General features: G+C 42.5%; 1 protein-coding gene across 2 annotated transcripts in view; it reads right to left on the bottom strand.

Annotated features, from left to right (window-relative positions):
- The window catches only part of DPYSL2 (dihydropyrimidinase like 2), a 95349-nt gene that overhangs the window by 63448 nt on the left and 9233 nt on the right, over positions 1–22668 (bottom strand). The window contains exon 1 of one of the 2 annotated variants that reach the window (XM_087706209.1): positions 799–1267. The exons of the other annotated variant lie outside the window; for it this stretch is intronic. Coding sequence (XP_087562335.1) covers positions 799–837 — 39 coding nt within the window. The 5' untranslated portion in view covers positions 838–1267. Of the gene's footprint in view, positions 1–798; positions 1268–22668 lie in introns of those variants that run through there. 2 annotated transcript variants of the gene reach the window in all.

Here is a 22668-nt window from a genome sequence, read left to right as displayed (position 1 = left end):
GGACAGGAGAGGAACCTGCACACACACTCCCCCCCCCCAATCTTCTAGTCCCTAACCTGGGGAGGGAGGGCACTGAATGGAGCTGCGTTAAAGCAGATTATATCCATTAGATGTTGCAGCCCGCTTCGTTTCCATGCATGCATGCAGTTTTCCTGCCACAGCCCTCAATTCCCCACCCTGGCCTTAGGAGATCCCCCCCCCCATACCCACACACAGTACCACCTTCGTAGAGGAGATGCAAAAACAAAAGGACAAAGCTCTAATTGTCTTTGTAGAAGAATCAGATCCAGAATGAGAGGGGGGGGGGGTTCGCCTTTTAAGAGAAGCTGATGAAACGGTCATTACACGAGCCTCTCTGTCGCCTATTCTTCAAGACTGGACAGAAATGCAACAGCCGTTCGTGGAGATGCGGCGGCCGAGGAGAAGCATCTCAAAGGTCCGAAAGAAAAGGGGGGGGGAAGGCGAGGAAAGCAAGGAGAGAAGGCAGGCGGGCTTCGCTGCTGCACCACCAGGCAACTTCGAGGCGACCATTGTTTCATCCCGATCCAGTCCCACTACCAGGGTATTTTTTTTAACTTTATTTTTTCATCGGCGGTGCATCCAAAATCAGGTTTGGCGCGCTTCTTCCTTCTGGAGGGGCTGCAAGAGCCTTGCAAGCTTTGCTCGCTGCTTCCCCCCCCTCTTTTTTTCTCCCTCCTTTCCCGTTACTCCCCTCTTCCCTGCCTGCAGATGTGCACACACAAAGGGCTTGACCCACCCACCCACCCGCGATTCGCTCCGGGCTCTTCCGCCACTCACCGTGATGCGTGGAATGTTTTTCTTCCCTTGGTAAGACATCTCGACCTCTCCCGGGGAAGAAGCAGCGCTCTCTCCCACGCCAAGACTCGGTTCCCGCCGCGAGCGACAAGGGAAAAAAGCAGTCGGTCCTCGGGTGGGATGGGGAGGGTTTTTCTGCTCCTCGCGAATTCAAAGCCCACGATCGCGGGTTGCAAAGCGGGGATCGCGGGGGGGGAGAGCCCGATAGTGCTCCCTGCTTTTGCACGCCTTAGAGCTGAGGAGGAGGAGGAGGAGGAGGAGGAGGAAGAAGAAGAAGAGGGGGAGATTTCTGCACAAAAGCCCCAAAGGCCGTGCAAAACCTCGGGCGGGCTTGCAAAGGAACTCAATGAACCCCGCAAGGAGGCGGAGGAGAAAGTCGCGATCGCCTTGCCGTCCCTCTTGCCGCTCCGAGCCCTGCCCAGCCTCGAAGCTGGCGGAGGAGAAGAGGAGGAGGAGGGAAGCAGCGCAGAGAGAACCGCCGCCGCCGCTCGACAGACACCAGCCTAAGCGAAGCCTCCGCACAAGGAAGGTCCTGCCGCGCCTGCGCGCCCCGCCACGCCCTGGACTCTGTCCAGAGCGGGCCCGGGTGCCGCTCCGCCGCCGATTGGCTGAGGCCGTCGGCGGTATGCAAATGAAGCCCGCGGCCCGCCCAATGGGAAGCGCGCGGAGCGGTAACATGTAAAGTGGCGCAATGAAGCAGCCAATGGCAAGGCGAGGCTGCAGACTGGGGGAGGCGTGGAGAGGGGGGGGTGACTTGATGGCTAGCGGAGGGGGGCGGTAACGCGCAGGAGGAGAGAGCCGGGACCGGGCTGGGGATGGAGGGTGGCGTGTAGCCGCTGCAGGGTCAAGGGGGGTGGGGCGCTGGAGCGGCAGCGGTGCACTGCTTGCACGGCTGCATTAGAGTCCCCTGCGGGAGGGTTTCCGTGCGGGTGGGGAAAGGGGGGGGTGGTTGGTGTGATGCCTGCGCTCTGCCCCCCCTTTCCTCCCCCCTTGCATGGGCAGCATCTCGGCCTTTTACAGCCGCCGCCGCCTGTCGCGCAAGCCACGGACGTCGCATCGGGGCTCTGGAGGCGAAGGGGAGCCGCAGAGCACTTTTGCAGAGGAGGGAGAATAGCGCGGCGGCGGCGGCGGCTGTCCACGCCCTGCTTCTTGCCAGCCAGACAGGAGAAGGGAGGTAGGGAAGGAGGGAGGGGAGGGGGCGGCTGGGTCTTCCTGGCCTTTGCTGGGCGCTCCCCCCTCCCAATGGCTTCCGAAAGACGCGAGGGGCGTTTCGGGCAAAGGTATCGGGGGGGAGTTTTTTGCAGCAGGAGAATAAAAAGGCTCTCACAGACCCGGATTGTGGCGCCCCCCGCCCGCCCCTTCTTCATTTGTCTGCTGCCCCTGGCACGCCTGGGTCCCTTTTTTAATGAAGCTCCCTCCTCTTCCTTCCGTGCTTTCTTCTTTTTTAAAGAAAGAATAATATACGATACCTTTTCCCCATTTATTTTTTTTTACTCTCTCTGCTGAAAAAGAAAGGAAATTACGGGTTAGGGTAAAGCTGGGCACAGGGACCCGGTGAGGATGCCCCTCCATCGACAGAATGTAAGATTGCTGCCATCTGAAGCGGAATAATCGCAGAATAAAAAGAAGAAACCCCGGGGAAGGGGGAGCCTCTCAAAAAGCCAAGTCTGGTGGATTTTGAAAACAGGCTAGCTAGCTGGTTCACACCTGCAGGTTTGGAGAAGCTGAAGAGTTGCTTTGCACGTGTGAAGGAACAGATTTAGGAAACAGTTGAGGCGGTATACGATATACAGGACAACACAAAATAATTGACAATCTTTAAGGAAAGGAAACCCGAGGTGGCAAAGAACTCGGGAATTAGCAGTTAATCCATGCTGTGCTACAGAGGACTTTACAAATAGTCTTTCACTTACAATTGGAAGCAAGAGTCCCCACTGTTGAGCAAGACGGTTGTTAAGTAAGTCACACCCAATTTTGCCAGGGTTAAGTGAGTCACTGCAGTTGTTAAGTGAATCACACAGTTATTAAGTGAATCCTGGGTTTCTCATTGACCGCTGGTCAGAAGCTAGCTGGGAAGGTCACAAATGGAGATCACAACACACCCTGGGGTGCTGCCACCATCATAAGTAAATGTAGGTTGCCAAGTGCTCAAATTTTGATCATGTGACCATGGGGCTGCTGCAACAGTCATAAGTTCAAGGACTGGTTGTAAGTGCCTCTTTTCAGTGCCATTATACCTTAAAAAGTTCACTAAACAAATGGTTATAAATCAAGGACTACCTATAAGGAATCATGCAAATAAATCCAAACAAAAGTTACTAGCTTGCCAATTGTTTTAAAATAATTAGGTGGTTAATAGGTTCTTAGGTGGTTTACTAGTCAGCATTGAAATGCAGGTAAGGGGGAAAAAACATCTGCAAAGAATGGTGCAGTGAGATATTTTTCTCTGCATTTTTGTGTTTTGTTCCAAGATCTCTCTTTCAGTATCCATCCCCAAGGCAAGTAGCCAAGAATAATAGAGATCCCTAAATCCATTTATTCCTCTTGGGTATCAGGAAATGTTAAATTATCAGACAAGGTTAATATTTGGAAACTGAAGCTGATCTACACAAGCTATGAAAATCTGAAATGAAATTTTGGGGTCTTCCTGCCATGTTTTCAAGTTACCTGCAACCTTGATTAATTGATTGGTTGGTTGGTTGGTTGATGGCACCCGAAGGCAAGACAAGAAACAACAGATGGAAACTAATCAAGGGGAGAAGCAAGCTAGAACTAAGGAGAAATTTCGTAATGGTGAGAAAAATTGATCAGTGGAACTACTTGTCTTCAGAAGTTGTGGGTGCTCCATCACTGGAGGCTTTTAAAAGGAGACTGGGCAGTTTGAAATAGTATAGGATCTCCTGCTTGAGCAGTGGGTTGGACTAGAAGACCTCCAAGGTCTCTTCCAACTCTGTTATTCATCCTATTACTACCTGGAGTTTCATCCAAACTTGTCAAATTGCTTTTTCCAACCTTGCAAGGCCCAAAGCTCTTTATGATTCTCCAAACCAGTCTAAAAGTTCAGCACCAAATTGTAATTTTGAAGGCGATCAAATTCAGAAAATGGTTAAATCCACAGAAAATGATCCTGTTGCCTATATTTATTAATCAAATGGTTCTAGCCTTTCTCTTCCTATTGACCTGCAACCGGAAGGACATTTGAATCAAAACAACGTTTATCTTAGGACTGCACAAACATTGAAGCGGTCCCTGGATTTGAGGAAGCTCTGATCCAGGTCCTGCTGGAAATTAAAAGACCAGGTTCAAAGCAATAATTTCTTAAGGGCCAGAACTGAGCAAATGCCACACTTCATTCTAGACATTAAGCAGATCACCAGTTGGGATTTGAGTTTGCCCATTTAATGTTTCCATTTTAGAAGATGCAACTTGATTAAGACCACATTAAGTTACTGATAGGCATCAGTTCATGCCAATTGGCCTGTCCCAAGGTAGTCAAGCCTCTTTCAACACGTCTTGGCTTTCGCACCTTTGCTATTAAAGGTTCCTGTTCACAAGAGAGTGCAGTGTTTTGGTTTCGGCTTCCAAAAGGTGCTTGGGCACCCCAGGAATGCACGTAAAATCCAGGTAGAGTTTTTAATTACCCGCAATCACTCTTGACTTTTTGAGCACATCCTAAGGCAGGGCTCTGCAACCCTCTTAAACACTCAAAAAGCCATTTGGACCCGTTTCCCACAGAAAAGAAAGCACCGGGAGCCACAAAACCTGGGTGGGTGTGGCCAACTCGAAATCGCTCACTCCCACCCATCACATGACATCCCCACACACACCTACCCAGGTTTTGTGGCTTCCAGTGTATTCTGTGGGAAACAGGTACCACTGTGTGTGTGTGTCTGTCTGTCTGTCTGTCACTCTCCTCCTGTCTCTCACACACACACTTCTCAGATCAGGTGAGGAGTGACTGGGAAGGTGAGGGGTGGGGCCAGCCAGTGGTGGGTTCAGCCAACGGAGCCACAGCAGGGGGACAAAAGAGCCAAATGCGACTTGAGCCACTGGTTGCTGACACCTGCCCTATGGAATTCCTACAGAATGCAAACACTGCATCGTTAGCACTTTCTTAAAGCAACTTTCTCTTTTCTGGGATCTTTAATTGCAATGCTTCTAATGCCTTTTTAAATTACAGGTAGTCCTTGACCTATGACCACAACTGAGGGCAAAATTTCTCTTGCTTAGCAAGTCAGTTGTTAAGTGAATTTTACCCCATTTTGCAACCTTTCTTGCCACTGTTGTTCATTAAATCACTGCAGTTGTCACGACTGTTAAGGGATTCTGTCTTGACTTGGGCTTGTCAGAAGGTCACAAAATGGGATCACATGACCCCCCCGGACACGGCCACCGTCATAAATATGTGGCAGTTGCCAAGCATCTGAATTTTGATCATGTGACCATGGGGATGCTGCAGCGGTCATAAGTGTGAAACATGGTCATGAGTCACTTTTTCCAGTGCTGTTGAGACAGTCACTAATGGCATATAAATTAAAAAATAAAAATAAATTTTAGAATCCTGTAACTGCCATCTGCAGCTACTGACTATCCCACGGAGAAATCCAGCTGCTTATAAGTGTTGGCAGACAGATGCTGCCCTTACATTCTCAATGCTCTTCAAAGCATCTTTTTGGAGACTGACTCTCTATAAAAGAGGGAAATTGAGACTCCACAGTACAAAGGAAGCAAGAATAAACAAAATGCATGGAGGTGTTCCCTTGGCATCAACAGCATGTAGCTGTGAGACGGACTATTAAGTTCCTACTTCCTGCACTCCAGTATTTTTTGGAAGTGGTCTAGTGTCCATTAAAGGCTCCCTCGGGACGAGACCATCAATACGGATCCAATTCTGAGCTCTCTGCCTTGCAATTTATAACCAGTTTCTGGCCAGTGCATGTTGGCTTGGCTTACGTACTCATGCTAAGCCCCATTGCCGGGTGTTTCATTTTAGCTTAGCACGTGGTGCAAATCCAATCCCTGTGGCTTGTGAAGAAGGATTTGAGGCTTAACGTGCTGAGCCAGGAGTCCAGCTAATTGTAGCTTGTTCAGTAGACCATGGTAAACGAGAACTGTGCCAAATGTGTGGCCTTCCTTCTTTAGCAGGCAGCCCAGGCAACTGAGTAGGGAGGGTGCGGGTGAAACTAGACTGGGATATATTTGCAAACCACTTCTTGGTCCCTTCTCAGCCAGTCTGATGTTCTCCAGATGTAAACCTTAGTTCAGTCATTCCAAACATGAGGTCCAACTGATCTGAAGAGTTACTGGGAAACAGACAAGCTGTGAGGGGGTTATAAATCTCCAAATCTAGTCAAATATCAGAACAAATATTTATTCTGGTCTCTTTGTAATAAACTTTTTGGTTTTGATTTGATTTTGTCACTGGGACAGGCAGGGAGTCAAGATCGGGACTAACAAATTCCAGGGATCGGTCACCACTAGGCATCTATTTGGGGATTTTCTTTCTTTCAATAAATGCAAAGCCTACGAGCATCTGCTTTGCTGTGTGAGAGAATATGAAAACCAGGGCATTTGGTTGCAACTGGACCTAAATCAAGACTTGATTTGGCTTTCATAAGTTTGATCAGGGGTAAATGCTCTGAAGTCTGCTACTAATTTGCTTCACGTGTGCATGTGCGAACCAGTAGTAAAAAAAATGCTACCGGTTCGCCTGAACCGGCAGCATTTCACCCCTGAGTTTGACCCTTGCAATTCTGCATGCATTAGTACCTTTACAGAATATAACTCATTGGCGTTGACTAGCTGCAACATGTTATGTCATAACACGGTTGAGTTTGGGCTTACAATGATTTAAAAACCCTGGGGTATGCCAGGACAGGTCCACATTTAGCGACCATGGTTGGGACTGGCAACTTGTTAAATGAAGTGGTCACTAAGTGAAGCACAACTATGCTTATGACCTTACTTCAGTTTGCCTTTGCTCTATGGATTTTGAAACTGGAATATTGGTTGGATTAGTTGAGAAGTCAAGTTTTTTTATCACTGTTGTAACTGAAATGGTAACTCAGTGAGGACTACCTCTGAATCATCATGGTTTATTCACTAAACAATAGTTCAACTGAATCAGTGTGATACAGGAATCAGGCCTATTTTATTTGGGTGGCAAAGAATTCAGTTGCCCCCATGAAAGTCATATTCTAACTTTTCCATCTAGTCCTGATTTTTGCAATATCATGGGATAGCTTTAATGTAGTGGTGCAGTGGCCTAGAGGGGGAGCTCCTGCTTCACAATCAGGAGGCTGTGAGTTCAATCCCAGGTAGAGGGCAGTGGTGGCTTTCAACATTTTTTAGAACCCCTTCTGTAGGTGCGGCCTGCTTTGTGGGAGTGGCTTGTCAGCCATGTGACTGGGTGGGAGTGGCTTGCTGGCCATGTGACTGGGTGGTCGTGGCCAACTTGTAAAATGTGGTGAAACTCACTTAACAATGCTCTTGCTTAGCAAGCAAAATATTGGCTCAGAAACTCTGGCATTTGAAGCACGCAAGTCTTAAAGCTGTCAAGTTACAAGACCCTTGCACCCCTAACTCTTTAGGGGAAAAAACCCCAGGGGTGTTCAATCTTGACAGCTTTAAGACTTGTGGACTTCAACTTCCAGAATTCCTTCTCTCGCTCTTCATCTTGATGCAGACGGGCGGGGGGAGGGAGCTGGAACCGGTTCTATACGGCACTGTAGATTTGTGGAACCTCTTCTATAGAAGAGGTTAGAACTGGCAGGAACCCACCCCTGGTAGAGGCAGATATTTCTCTCTCTGGGCACACTGAGAATATATCTGCTGAACAAATCTCCGCATTAGTGACAAAAAGGCCATTAAAACACTCTGCTAGCTCCATCCAGTTGCCCAGATTCCACCCCCGCAAGGGATTATGGGGTTGTTAAATGAAGACAATGGGATAGTTTTCATCTGAACCAAGTCCTAAAGATCAATAGAACTAAACTCTCAGTTAAACAGACAAATCAGTAACCCTGCAGATTCTGCCCCAGGAGGATCTTAGCAGCAGCCTCTCCACCAGGGGTGGGTTTCAACCGGTTCGCGGTGGTCCCCGCGAACCGGTTGGTCGGCGAACCCGGAAGTAAGTTACTTCCGGGAACGGCGAAGGGCCCACCCGCCCGCCCGCGTTCCTTACCCGGTTTTGATGAGTTCTGCGCTTCCACGCATGCGCAGGACGCATACAGCGCCTGCGCGATCCTCCAGGAGCAGCTGGAGCATTGCACAGACGCTAGTACGCATGCGTGTGCTGCGTGCGTGCACAAGGATGCCGCCGGCCCCATTCCAACTGAACCGGTTGGAACGGGGCGAGAAACTCACCCCTGCTCTCCACACTGCTGCATAGCCTTCACAAAACCAGATGCCTTACATTGTCTGCCACCGAAGAGGGCTAAGCACTGAGTCCATACTGCCTTCACTTCTCGTGCTGTGTAATATTTCCTAGTCAAACCTCAAAGCGTACAGGTGGTCCTTGATTTAATGACCACAATTGAGCACAAAATTTCCATTGCTAAATGAGACAAGGGATCGGTGAGTTTTGCCCCATTTCACGACATTTCTCGCCACAGTTGCTAAACATACCACGGCAGTAATAAGTTAGTAATACTGTTGTTAAGTGGCTTCCACATCCGCATTCACGCTGCTTGTCAGAAGGTTGCAAAAGGTGATCACATGACTCCAAGAAAATGCCTGTCTTGGAGTTTCATTGGGGTTTTCAGGAATGCTGACAGCAACCATCATAAAAATGAACCAGTTGCCAAGCATCTGTGCCGTGGTGGCACAGTGGTTAGAATGCAGTATTGCAGGCTAATTCTGCCAACTGCCAGCAGTTCAATTCTCACCAGTTCAAGGTTGACTCTACCTTCCATCCTTCCGAGGTTGGTAAAATGAGCATCCCGGTTGTCGAGGGGCAATATGCTAATTCTGTAAACTGCTTAAAGAGGGCTGTAAAGCACTATGGAGCAGTACGTAAGTCTAAGTGCTATTGCTATTTGAATTTTGATCCCATTGGCATGGGGATGCTGTAACTGGGGTGTGTGTGAAAAAGAGTCACAAGTCACTTTTTTCAGTGACGTAAGTTGAGGACTTCCTGTGCTGCATACCATCTAATTCTAAAACGTTGGGTTAATCTGCCCTCAAACTCAGAAGGTTGTTCTTTTTATAGAGAAAGATAGGAGACTTAAAGCAAGTAGTAGTAATGGGAATAGGTAGTAGTAATGGTAAGGTGACCATACGTCCCGATTTCAGCGGGACGGTCATGCTTTATAACAATTTGTCCCATGTTCCCGGGCCGTTTTTAAAAAGTCCCGATTTTCTGGCTTCATTTTGAAAGCCCAGTGGATTTGCTTAAGAAATCCTAACCGGGGCAAGACAAAAGACACTCTGTCTAATCCCTTTCTATGTCTCAGTACTTTCATTGAAGATATTAAAACGTTAAAGCAACAAAACGGACCTCCCGCACCCCTTTTACCTCATTTTATAAGAAAAAATGACCAAGTACCATAGAGCTGCAGGAAACACTTGGCTAGAGAGGTCGCGAGTGTTACTTCCTGGATTTTCCGGAGGGGAGGGGCACGGAGGTTGGAGGGCTGCTCGTGTACAAAAAATGATGGCAAAGTTTCTTTGAAAAATATTTCCCTGACTAATTTCACCATTTCAATTTGCTCAGTTATTTGTATTAACATCTACATCATTCTGGGTTGACATGGAATGCAAGCCTGCTGGTAAGTGAGCTGGGTTTTTTTCTTTTATTTTTTTAATGTATTTTAAAATAATATTTTATTTATTGTGCATAGGATTTTTGAAAATTCTGTGTGGATTCTTTTTTTAAATTGTCTTAGACTATTTAAAAAAAGATTCTATCCAAAATAAATTGAAGTGAAACCATGTTTAAAAATTCTATGCACAATACTTTGAAATATATTGTACATAGAAAGAATAGTTTGAAATGTTTTACTTCAATTTATTCTGTGTGGATTCTTTTTTTAAATTGTCTTAGGCTATTTAAAAAAAGATTCTATCCAAAATACAAAATACCAGCTGCAGTTATTCACTTAAGAACTGTGGCAAGAAAGGTGGTATAATGAGCTTAGTGACCAAAGTTACAATGGCATTGAAAAAAGTGACTGATGACAATTTTTCACACTTAGCGACAATTTTCACACTTAGCAACCGTTGCAGCATCCTCATGGTCACATGATCAAAATTTTGATGTTTGGCAACAGTTACAATTTATATTTGTAAATTGTAGTTATATTGAAATAAAAAAAATATTACAATACTATTTTTGCGTTGTATGAAAATTTTTGTTGCTCCGTATAAAAATTTTAATCACCCCCACACACACACACGGTCAAAGGTGTCCCTCTTTACCAATCTAAAAATCTGGTCACCTTAAGTAATGGGGAAAACAGGGAAGGCATGGGAACTATGTACATACACTATATTGCCAAAAGTATTCGCTCACCCATCCAAATAATCAGAATCAGGTGTTCCAATCACTTCCATGGCCACAGGTGTATAAAATCAAGTACCTAGGCATGCAGACTGTTTTTACACACATTTGGGAAAGAATGGGTCGCTCTCAGGAGCTCAGTGAATTCCAGCGTGGAACTGTGATAGGATGCCACCTGTGCAACAAATCCAGTCGTGAAATTTCCTCGTTCCTAAATATTCCACAGTCAACTGTCAGCTGTATTATAAGAACATGGAAGTGTTTGGGTACAACAGCAACTCAGCCACAAAGTGGTAGGCCATGTAAACTCGTCCAACATCAGTGTGTGACCTTACAAATGCGCTTCTGGAAGAATGGTCAAAAATTCCCATAAACACACTCCTGAACCTTGTGGACAGCCTTCCCAGAAGAGGTGAAGTTGCTATAACTGCAAAGGGTGGACCGATGTCATATTGAACCCTATGGATTAGGAATGGGACATAACTTACAGTAAGTTCATATGCGAGTAAAGGCAGGTGAGCGAATACTTTTGGCAATATAGTGTATTATACAACTCAGGCATGAGATCTAAGAGGGAGGGAGTGTAGGAAGTTAGCACCCACCCGTCTCCTAGAAAAATGAAATATTTTAGGAAACATTAAAAGGACAGAATATTTGCCCTTAAAGGGAGGCAGAAACTCACACCCCCCACACACACACATACATTTGTTAGTGGACCATTAAACCCTGAGTCAGTCTATTCTACATAACAAAGATCTACCTACTTCAGGCAGAGCCATTATAGGAATCCCAAAGCCCTTTCATTACATCACCACCCAGCAACAGCTGACTCAAAAGGCAGACAGCCTACAAAGTTAGCTAAGACCCCCACCCCCTGGGAGTCTGACCACCAATCATAAATTCATTTCTTACACAGGAACAGGAAGCTCCAAGGCGGGGCCCAAGAGAGGGCATAAAACGCAGGGTCTCTCAGCATCTCTGCCCACCTTTTTTTTCCTTCAAGATCTTCAAGGATCCCTTTTTTCCCAGGACCTCAAACCACGTGGTCCTGTCCACCATTGAAATCATCTTTCCAAACAGCCTCCATGTTTCCAGTGTCTTTCTCTGCACCTGGAACCTGCATCTATGTTCAATAGATGGACATTTCTTCCAACAGGAGAAAGGAAAATTAAGTACTAATCTAATAGCAAAAACAAGATGGGGAGAGGGTCTTTGCAAATGAAGAGACACCCTGCTGCTACCACCTTGCAGCAGTCTGCTAGAAGAAGGACCCTGTCCTTGGTCACAATTTGTAGCCACATCTTATCCTTTGGCCCATCCCAGGTTTGAGTAGATGGAATTAGCCACACCTTGGCCATGGAGCAGAATAAACTTTGATTATTATTTGATAATGCCCCACCCCGCATGAAGGTGAAATTATTAATGCTTTGCCATTTAATTTTGAGATTCAGTTGGGTCCCCTGATCTAGTGTGATCAAAGATCGTCTATGCTAAGAAAAATGAAAGAATTCTACTTTGGTCACCAGCCAGTTTCTGCCACCAGAAGCTTCCTTCGTCTGCCAGTGTTTGCCTTCATAATGAGTGGTTTGTTTTCCTGACCTCTTTTCTCCTTATCTTTGAAATACCGTAAGTTCTCTAAGCTCCTAACTGCAGTTAAGTAAAGAGAAGCAGAGTTCCACTACTTTGTTCAAGGTTTTGGTGTGGTTTTTTTTTTTTAACAACATTTGTACAATTCTAAAGTGGTGTTCCCCTTTACAGTCTAAAAAAAAATGAGGGACGGCATACTGGACTTTTCTTAATTATTACCCGTTGCCCTGCATTTGTCAGCTTCTGCTGGTCATGTTTCACTACAAAATAAGACAATTACTGTATTTTTGGGGGGTATAAGATGTACCTTTTTCCCCTTTAAAAGAGGGTGGAAATGTTGGTGCATCTTATATAGCGAATACAGCCATTTTTGGCTTCCTGAAGCCCCACCCCCATCCCATTTTTGCAAAAAACGGAGGCGTTTTTGCCTTTCCCCAGCCCCTAGAAGCATTCTGCAGGCTTCAGCAGGGCTGGAGGAAGGCAAAAATGCTCCTGCTTTTGCAAAAAAAGGCCCGTTTTTGCCTTTCTCCAGCCCTGCTGAAGCCTCCAGAGTGCTCCTTGTGGGCTGGGGAGGACAAAAACTTTGTTACTTACCTCTTCAAAATCTTGGTGCGTCTTATACACCGGTGCATCTTATAGTCCGAAAAATACGGTAATTGCTTGTAAGTTGTTTTATGTTTCACAAGTTCTACCATGTAGTTCTCTTGCCCTTCTTTTCTAAGATTATTTTTCCCTTTGGTTTCTTTTATGCCTTCAATTAAACTGTCTGAAATAGAGAACATTTGGTGCTATTTAGTTAGTTTAAACAATTTGATAACCAACTCCCATATGTTTTAGCTTGTAAGACGTGTAAATGAGGTTTAAAGAGGAGGACAAAAGGACCTGAAGAAGCCACAGCAAAATCCCAACACTGTACAATTGGACAGCCCAGCCATCAGGAATTCCGAAAGTTAAAGTCCACATATCTTAAAAGTTTAAAGAGTTGCCAAGTTTAAGAAACACTGTTCTATGGCCTCGATTACCAAATACTTTTCTGTTGATTGGTAATGTGCTAAAGGGAGAGATTGGGAAAATAAAATGCTTCTAATGTTGGGCCCATCCATTGTTTCTAGGCCATAGATCACGCAAAAATACTGTAGCTGTAAGAAAAGGAAGGTTTCCTCTCTCCTACCCACCGCTTCAAGCCAAGACATTCTCAAGATGACTCAAAATGAAGGGGTGACTTTTCTCATTTACTCTCTCTCTCTCTCTCTCTCTCTCTCCGTCTTGCCTACACACATCCCATGGATGCTGTTGGCTATCATGTAATGTGAATGTCATTATGAATTGTGATTCCAATTGAGATAATTTCGGCATGCCTGCAAGATTGATTGTCATCATGGATGCCAATTCCTTATTTCCTTTGATGTGGATGTTTCATCTTCTATAAAGTTGTAATAAATGCTTTATGACTTGATACTGTGTGTATTTGGTAGTGCATGTTTTTAATAAATAAGTAAATAAAGTTATGTTGGTGCCTGACTGCCATTAAGATTGATTTGAAACAAAGGCAATCTGCAAGCCTTCTGATGAATGGACATTTTGTGGCTGGCAGCCATTTTGTCAGAGGGCTCATTTATAACATGCTTTTAAAATCCTAATGGATCTATTCTCAGTGTATAGTATTTCAAAGAAACTCTTATCATAAACACCAAGTCTCATGATTACAGCTTCTTTACTAATGTCTTTCACATCTTCAGCATGTTATTTGCATCTTTTTCCTACCTTCACCACACAGAGTTGATGCTGTCATTCAATATTCACTCTCCATCTCCATATCTATGGAGACTTTCAATCAACCAGGTCATGGTTGTCCCAAAGGTGATTTTTCCACAAGGCAACTGGACTTTCTTGGATTTTTTTTTTTTACAATTTGAAAACATTTTACTTCTCATCCAAGAGAACTTAAGAAGCTTCTGAGTGAGAAGTGAAATGCTTTCAATGAAAAAAAAAACCAGGAAAGTCCAGTTTCCTTGTGGAAAAAGCACTCATCTGAAGGACCATATTTTTTTTCAGTTGTATTTGATTCAAGTCCAATCACTAAATTTATAATCAAATTAACATCCCCTTTTCACCCTGCATGAATTGCTTCATGCTTTCTAAGACCACCAACGTCTCAGAGACGAAAATGTTTATAACCATGTCCATGGAACTCTTTAACTAAATGATTGAATTAATCCATTGTCTGACATGTGATAAAGCAAAGAAATATTGGAGTAGAATTCACATCTTAGCCGAGGCTATGGCTTTCCCAGTTGCAATGTTTGGCTGAGCACCAAAGAATTGAGGCCTTTGAGCTCTGGTGCTGGAGAAGACTCCTGCGAGTCCCTTGGACTGTAAGGCAATCAAACTGGTCAGTCCTAGAGGAGATCAACCCTGACTGCTCTTTAGAAAGCCAGATCCTGAAGATGAATCTCAAATACTTTAGCCACCTAATGAGAAGGAAGGACTCACTGGAGAAGAGCCTCATGCTGGGAAAGATGGAGGGCAAATGAAGAAGGGGACAACAGAGAGTGAGGTGGCTGGATGGAGTCACCGAAGCAATAGATATGAGCTTAAATGAACTCCAGAGGATGGTAGAGGACAGGAAGGCCTGGAGGAACATTGTCCATGGGGTCGCAATGGGTCGGACACAACTTCACAACTAACATCATTATTCACATCTTAATACAGAAGATTCTCAAAGTGAATATAATAAAACCAGAAACTTTTCTTGTGGGTTTAATGGAAAAAAGGCTTGGGGGGAAAATGGAACTTTGATGTTATACAGTATATGTTGACAGCAGCAAGACTATACACAAAAATGGAAGGACACTTTGATTTCCACAATGGGTGAGTGGCTGTAAAAGATGATGGAGTTAGTGGAGATGGCTAAATTGACTGTTTTGATTAAAGAAAAAACACAATTACTTTTATTTCTATGTGGAAACAGATTTTGGACTTTGTGGTTTTTGGTGGAAAAAATGAAACTTTGATTTTGGATTTTACTGATTAGATAGATTTGTTGTTATAGAAATGGTTAGTTTATATTACTATATAAAAGTAGAAAGTTGAGGTTTGATGCTATTATCTTATTCTACTGCACCAAAGGGAGCCGGAAGTCAACTTTTCTTTTCTTTTCTTCCCTTTGCCCGACACCTTTCCCTTCCCTTCTCCCTCCCTTATTTTCTTACTATTGTCAGCCCTGAAAGCCATCTTTTTTGTTGGAGCTTCATGGCTGCCACATTTAGTGGCTGGGAAAATGGGAGGGGGGATTGCAAGGATCACAGAGGATTAGCCATAACAACATTATTTTCTATGGGAGTTAAGGACACTCAGCCTGCACCTGGAGGGGAGTGATTGGAGGTTGTCTCCAGTTGGGATGGTGAATTGATTGGGCCATGTGATGGATTTGTGGGTGCAGGGGATGGGTCTTTCTTTTGGGTGGGAAAACCCAGACTTTTCGGATTTGGGTTTTCCCAGATGTGCCAATATGACATCTCTAATAAAATGGAACTTTGAGGAATCGCTAGGCTTGGAGTCTTCTTTTGTTGGGGGTGTTAATTGGAACCCTGAAAACTATTTTCTTTTGTATTTTTGTTTTTTATATTATAAACTAATAAAAAAGAAAGCGTCCATTGTCTGAACTGGCACAGGTCATTGAACCATAAATGAGCCCTCAACTCCAAAGATCCAAAGATTAAGAATAGCCTGCTGGTAGCCTAGCCTGTTGGATAAATGTATCTGCTAAGCCCTTTAGCAACTCTGATTAGCACTTGGCTCAAACACAGTCATTGAGACAATAAAAGCAAGAATCAGTTCTTAAATTCCAATAAAGGTAATCCTCAGTTCACAACCATTCATTTAGTGCCTGTTTGAAGTTACAGGGGGACTGAAAAAAGTGAGTTACAACCAGTCCTTGCTCTTACAATCATTGCAACATCCCCAGGGTCATGTGGTCAAAATTTTGGTGCTTGGCAACCAGCAATTATTCGCAATGGTTTGTAGCATCTCAGGGTCATTTGATCACCATTTGAGACCTCCCCAGCCAGCTTCTGAAAAGCAAAGTCAATGGAGGATGTGGATTTATTGAATGACTACATGATCCCTTAAACTTCAGGATTACGGTTAACATTCATGGTCAAAGATTATAGTTGGGCACAACTCACTTTGGAACCATCTTGCTAAGCAATAGAAATTCTGGTCCCAATTGTGATTGCAGATCAAGGACCACCTGAATGAGCAGCAAACTATATTTGCCAAAAAATATTCTTGTTCACTAGGTATCCCCCCCCACCTTTTCTGGTGCTGACCACACCCAATACTGTTTCAACACACTTCTTTCAACTCTTTGTGTGTTATGAACGGGAAACAGGACACCGATATCCAGAACTAAGCATATATCTTATTCCCATCTAATACTTCATAACCAGGATAAAAAATTGATATTGGGGGGGAGTCAATAATTAGAGAAGATGATTCTGCATAGTAGAACTAATGGGGTGGGGAAGAGTATTCCTTATCAATCCATCTTGGATTGTAAATGCATGCCTATCCCTCTGTTTCAGCCTGCACTTTTAAGAGCTGAGTGAGCTCTATCAGATGATTCCATCCAATACATTGTGGATAAAGATATACTTATCTATTCAGTGATTTATTACCCTATGAGTTCAAAGGGTTTGCATCACACACACAAAGCAGCTGACATGGACTAAATCACAACTTAAGATGTTCAGGTGCCAGGAACTCTTTGGCTGTTGCCTCAGAGCTGAATCGCTGTTTTTAAAATGTCAGAAGAGGAAAAGTATTAAATGCAAAGGCAGCAAGCATGTTAAACGCATAATTTATGTTTTACACTCAACCCATCTACTTTCTCTTGTCCTGCACCATATGCATACCAATTGGGGGTGCGGAGGCACTAGCAGAACATTCACAAATGCATTGATAGTATATGACTTTAACAGGCAATAAAAATTTGACAGTTAAATAGGAAATGCAGAGTCGCAAGATAAAAAGTCACAAGATGGCAAAGCAAATGCATGGTAGCATTTTGCAAAGCTGTTGAAACTGTGCAAGAAAAATAGAAATTGTAGTGCACAGAGATAATAGTAGGGGTCAAGAAAGTTGATGCAGGAGGGCCCCAAAAATAGACATGACTGACCAGTGCCTTCCATGCACTTTCTATTCCTTTCCTGGCAAACCGTGAATCCATTCTGGGACCTTCCCTGAAATTCTTAGGAAGAAGGATACACAATATGAAAGATGACTTCTCAGTTGTCTTCAATCCTCTCCAGCATTAAAGGTAATCGAAGATTGTGTGTATTTGAAATCGTGCAAAGAAACGGTCTATCACTGTATCTTTTGCAAAATCTTCTGGGACTAGAACACTTTGCTGCTATTCTAGATCAACTGAAAGTTCTACAGAGAAAGTCCAGACACATCACTTAGGAAGCAATCCCGCTTAAGTAGAATTACAGATAGTCCTTAACTTGCAACCACAACTGAGATTTGAGCTACTGTCAATAAGCAGCGTGGTCATTAAATGAGCCTGATTTTATGACTTCTTTTGCTGAGGTTGTTAAGCAAATCTGGCCTCCTCCATTGACTTTGGTTATTGGAATGCCTTTGGTGGAAGGTTGTGATTGCCTGACCCCAGGATGTTGCATCTGTCATAAATAGATGGTGGTTGCCAAGCACTTGGATTTTGATCACGTTGACCACGGAGATGCTGCAACAGTCATAAGTGCAAAGACCAAACGTATGTCACATTTTTCAGTGCCATCATAACTATGAATGGTTGTAGGTCGAGCACTACCTGTAAATGGATGGGCTGCTATGGGTTCGCCGGGGTTTGGGAGAACCCATAGCTAATATTATGGCCGGTTCAGAGAACCTCCAAATCCCACCTCTGGCTGGCCCCACCCACCCCACCCCTCCCACTGTACCCCTCCCAGGAGTCTCCACGGGTCCGTTTTGGATTCAAGGTAAGTGCAGGGCCAGGTGAAGACTTCGGCAGAGGGGAAAATGGGTCAGCTTCCGGAGTTTCTCCTGGAGGAAGCAGTTTTTGCCCTCCCAGAGGCTCGAGGAAAGCTTCCAGAGCCTGGAGAAGGCGAAAATGAAACACGCCCCCGCCGTGGTTAAGGAGGCCGACTAGGCCATGCCCACCAGGCAGAGAACCCATTGCTGAAATTTTTGAAGCCCATCTCTGCCTGTGAACTATGTGTCATCATGGTTGTACATCTTTTGATCTTGTGTTTTATATTTTATGTCATATATCTTGCCTTATTTTAATTGTGATGCTCTGTCACTAATAAACAAACGAACATTATGGTGGGGTGGGGTTTTCTGAGAAGCATCCCAGAGAAAAAATTGCAGTTATCTTGTCATCAAGATATAGAGCGAAATCCAGAATAACTCCAAATTCTGAACCCAGTTCTTGAAAGAGGGGGCTACTCATTGAAATCAAATAGCAGAGTCTGTTCATTTCCTTACCAGAGGTAGAAATGTATTTTATCTGGATTGAACTTCATTTGGGGCCATCTCCCAACTACAGAATTGCTTTGCCAAAGACAAGTAATCAGGAGAAATAGAGTTGTATAATAACTACACAGAGTTCTCCTGCATGCTATTTTTAAAACAATTCACAGGAATGATAAGAACAGTCATATAAACATCTTAACTCAATCAGATCATTGTGAGGCATATTAATTCTAAAAATATGAAAAACCCAACAGGATCCATAGAAATGTAATTGTTTTGATCTGAGATGATCTCCTCAAACATTGCTGAGTCTAGGTAACCCAGTTGTCCAAGAATCTAGTGACACATTATTGTAAAAAGTTCATTCAGACATGGAAGATTTTCCCTGATGTGAAAAAGCATTACTCTGTAAAGGTAATGGTAAAGGTTTCCCTCGCACATATGTGCTAGTTCTTTCCGACTCTAGGGGGTGTTGCTCATCTCCGTTTCAAAGCCGAAGAGAAAGTGCTATCCGAAGACATCTCTGTGGTTATGTGGCCGGCATGACTAAACACCGAAGGTGCACAGAACACTGTTACCTTCTCACCAAAGGTGGGTCTTATTTTTCTACTTGCATTATTTACATGCTTTCGAACTGCTAGGTTGGCAGAAGCTGGGACAAGTAACGGGAGCTCACTCCATTACGCGGCGCTAGGGATTCGAACTGTCGACATTTCTGATCAACAAGCTCAATGTCTTAGCCACTGAGCCACCGCATCCCTTTTGTAAACATGCATGCATAAAGATGAGCACAAACCACAACTGGCCCTTTGGTTTGAAATCCAGAATCCCAAATCTCATGTACCCCCAATAGCTGTTCAGAAGCAGTAAGAACATATGGGCCTGAATTTCAGTATCAGCAATGAAGATGCTGGACCTTTTGTTATTGATATTACCAGAGGTGGTTGCTGCCGGTTCGGCCCGGTTCAGCCAAACCGGTAGTGGAATTCAGGCCTAGGTTGCAGAACCGGTATAGATTCAGGCCTTCCACACCCTCAAACTGCTTGTTGCCACTTGGCTGCCGCAATTTTAGTAGCCACACGTGTGCAGTTCACTGTAAATTGTTATGTGCATTGCGCATGGGTTGCGAACCAGCAGTAACACCGGCAGCAACCCACGCCTGGATGCTACGTGCTACTCCATCAAATTTTTCATATTGGTAAACATTTTATAGGCAGATCAATGACTACAGATGCTCATTCACATACTTTTAAAATGTTTTCCTTTGAAATCTCAATTTCTATGTGCATTATTAATTTAACATTCCCCAAAAGGTAGACATAGATGTACAACATGGTATGGCAAATAAAGAAGACAGCATTAAACATGTCCATTAACCATTTAAAAGAACAGATACTGTATAACTATAAAGTTCAGGATCTAAAATTATACCACGTGTGAATCAGACTTTTACTGCAGCAAGAATTTTAATTTGAAAAGGAGATTTCTGAGGTAGATTTAGGGCCCAGTATATATTGGTTGTGGTGCTTTAAAAGAGATATAGTTTAAATAAAACTTGCTTTGACAACTAAATCTGGATCCAAACAATTGTGAAACAGCAAAACATTCACATTATATATTTCTAGGATTTTAAGTTGAGTGTAATATATAATCAATTTAATATTTACTTTTACAGTGTTCTGTAGAACTCATAAATTTAACTTACCATCTTCCCAAAAATATAAAACCTTGCTAATGAACAATGAATATAATTTTATTAAGAAATGTTATTACAATAGTATAAATACAATGTAAAAAAATAGTAAAAAATAAAAACTGCAGAAAAAAGGAAAAATATAATATAGGGAAAAAAAGGAACTTTCAACCATCATTACAAGAAGTATAAACAAATTTAATAACACCTCATTCCCTTTAAGGTTTTAAACATCTTTCTTCATTCCATATTCCATTCTCTATCTATGAGTAAATCCATAAAGCATCAGTTTTTCAATTCAAGTATGAGCAAAAAAATAACTTTTATCAAATGAAACAACTTCATATTCCTTCCTTTACTTCTTTTACTTCTAGCAGTCTTAATCTTTGATGCAATGAAATATTTTGAATTTGATTTCAATTCTTTATAGATTTCTTCAGCGCTTTAACTAACCTCTTTTGTACTGTAGATCCAGAAAAAAAAATCCAGTTCTTTTCTTGGTTTATCATTTCTATTTTCCTTTTAATTTTTAAAACTTCAGCTGGTTTCTTTTGTATATCCAGCAAAGCATTCTTTTCCAAATCATTCTAAAGGACTGTCATTTTAGTTCCATTTTTCAGTACTTTGTCCTGTCAGATGAAATTTGTTCTACATCTATCATTCCTTCGTTAATACCTTTGGACATTGTTTAGCCATAAAAGCAGATATCGTAACTGACATTGTTGATATTGTAATTACTAATGTATGGTTCCATTCTTCAAATATCTCTTTAATTCTTCCAATATTATAATATTTTGAGTCATTTTCTAAGTCCCAGTAATAACTAACATCAAGAATAAGCTTTTATTTTGTTTTTCTTTTTTTTAATTAATTTTTTATTTACAAACATGTAAAATACACACACAAAACTTAGACGTACACCACATTTACACAATACAATACAAACAGGAGCTTCCTGTTCTTTCTAATACCAATTGCCAATCAATATCGCTCACCTTATATTCTTTCCCCTTCTATTATATTTCACTTGCATTTCACTATTCTTAACCCTCTTATCTTACTCATCTGTCTGCTATATTGGCTGATTACCTCTAGTAAATTTAAACCACTTGGACACATATATATGTGTTAATTCTCCTTTACTACTATTTTTGGGCTTTGTTGTCTTCCTTCATTGATCCTTGTTTCTTTCCTCCATCCACCTATACAATTTATCCCATTTCTGGTAGTATTCTGTTTCTTTTTTCCCTTGGATTTCTTTTGTTAATTTGTCCATTTCAACACAGTCCATAAGCTTTCTTATTATTTAATCTTCGCTTGGAATTAATTTGTTTTTCCATTTCTGAGCTAAGGCAATCCTTGCCGCCATAATTATATGTAATATTAAATACTTGATTTCTTTTTTGTATTTTGCAGTCATTATTCCTAATAAAAAAACCTTCAGGTTTCCATTCTATTTTGACACCTGTTATTGCCTCTAGCCACTTTTTGATCCTGTTCCAAAATTTTTTAGCCTCCTCACATGTCCACCATAAGTGGTAGTATGTTCCATGTATTGATTCACATTTCCAACATTTTGGGGAGTTATTTGTTGAGATGTTAGCTAGCCAGATGCCATCTGTAAAACATTTTGTACTGATTTTCCTTGTATGCAACTGATAGTGCCATTTTTAAGTTTGTTCCCCCAAATTTTTCCCATTTATCTAATTCAATATTATAGCCAAAGTTCTGTGCCCATTTTATCATTTGTTCTTTCACGATTTCCTCTTCCATTTTATGCTTCAGGAGAAATTTGTATATTCTCCCTATCATCTTTCTATCTGAGCTTTGAATTATTTTATCCAATTCATGTGGTTTTGTTTCGATGTCATATAATTTACAATCATTATTGTGTTTAGTTTTGATTTGCAAGTAGGTTAGCCAGTCAACTTTCATGTTTTGTTCTGCCAATTCTTCAACTGTTTTTAAATTTCCAAGTCTGTCAATTAAGTCTCTGTATCTTAGCATTTTATTCATATCTATAAAATTTGGATGGATCAGCCTTTCTGTCAGTGATAGCCAATTCGGGATTTTTACATAGTGGTTTTTTTTTTATTTTGAGCCAGTTTTGCAATAACGCTCTTCTAATTAAATGTTTTTGAAAGTATTTGTGCGTTTTATTTTTATCATCCCATAGAAATGTATGCCAGCCTGCTTGCAAATCATGGCCTTCTAAGGTCAAAATCCTTTTGTTCTTTAGCTCTATCCAATCTTCACCCATGTTATTGTTACTGCTAATGTGTATAATTTGGTAATGCTAAACTTCCCCTCTCCTTCCTGTCTTGCATTAACTTTAGTTTAATCCTCGCTTTTCGTCCTTGCCAAATGAACCTAGCGGTTATTTTGTTTAATTCTTGAAAGAAAGTTTTACCCGAGTTAATAGGTGCGGCTTGCAACAAGAATAAGATTCTTGGTAAAATATTTATTTTGACTGTGGCTATATGTCCCATTAGTGATAGCTGAATATTTTTCCAGCTTTCTAAATCTTTCTTTATTTGTGCCACTAGTTTATTATAATTATCATTTTTAATTGTGG

Source organism: Thamnophis sirtalis, unplaced genomic scaffold (assembly GCF_051295495.1).
Source record: "Thamnophis sirtalis isolate CommonGarterSnake01/CBP01778 unplaced genomic scaffold, rThaSir2_p1.2 scaffold_2, whole genome shotgun sequence".
Classification (NCBI taxonomy): Eukaryota; Metazoa; Chordata; class Lepidosauria; order Squamata; family Natricidae; genus Thamnophis; species Thamnophis sirtalis.
The sequence above is the reverse complement of the archived record's forward strand: the minus strand, read 5'-3'. Positions and strand labels throughout refer to the sequence as shown.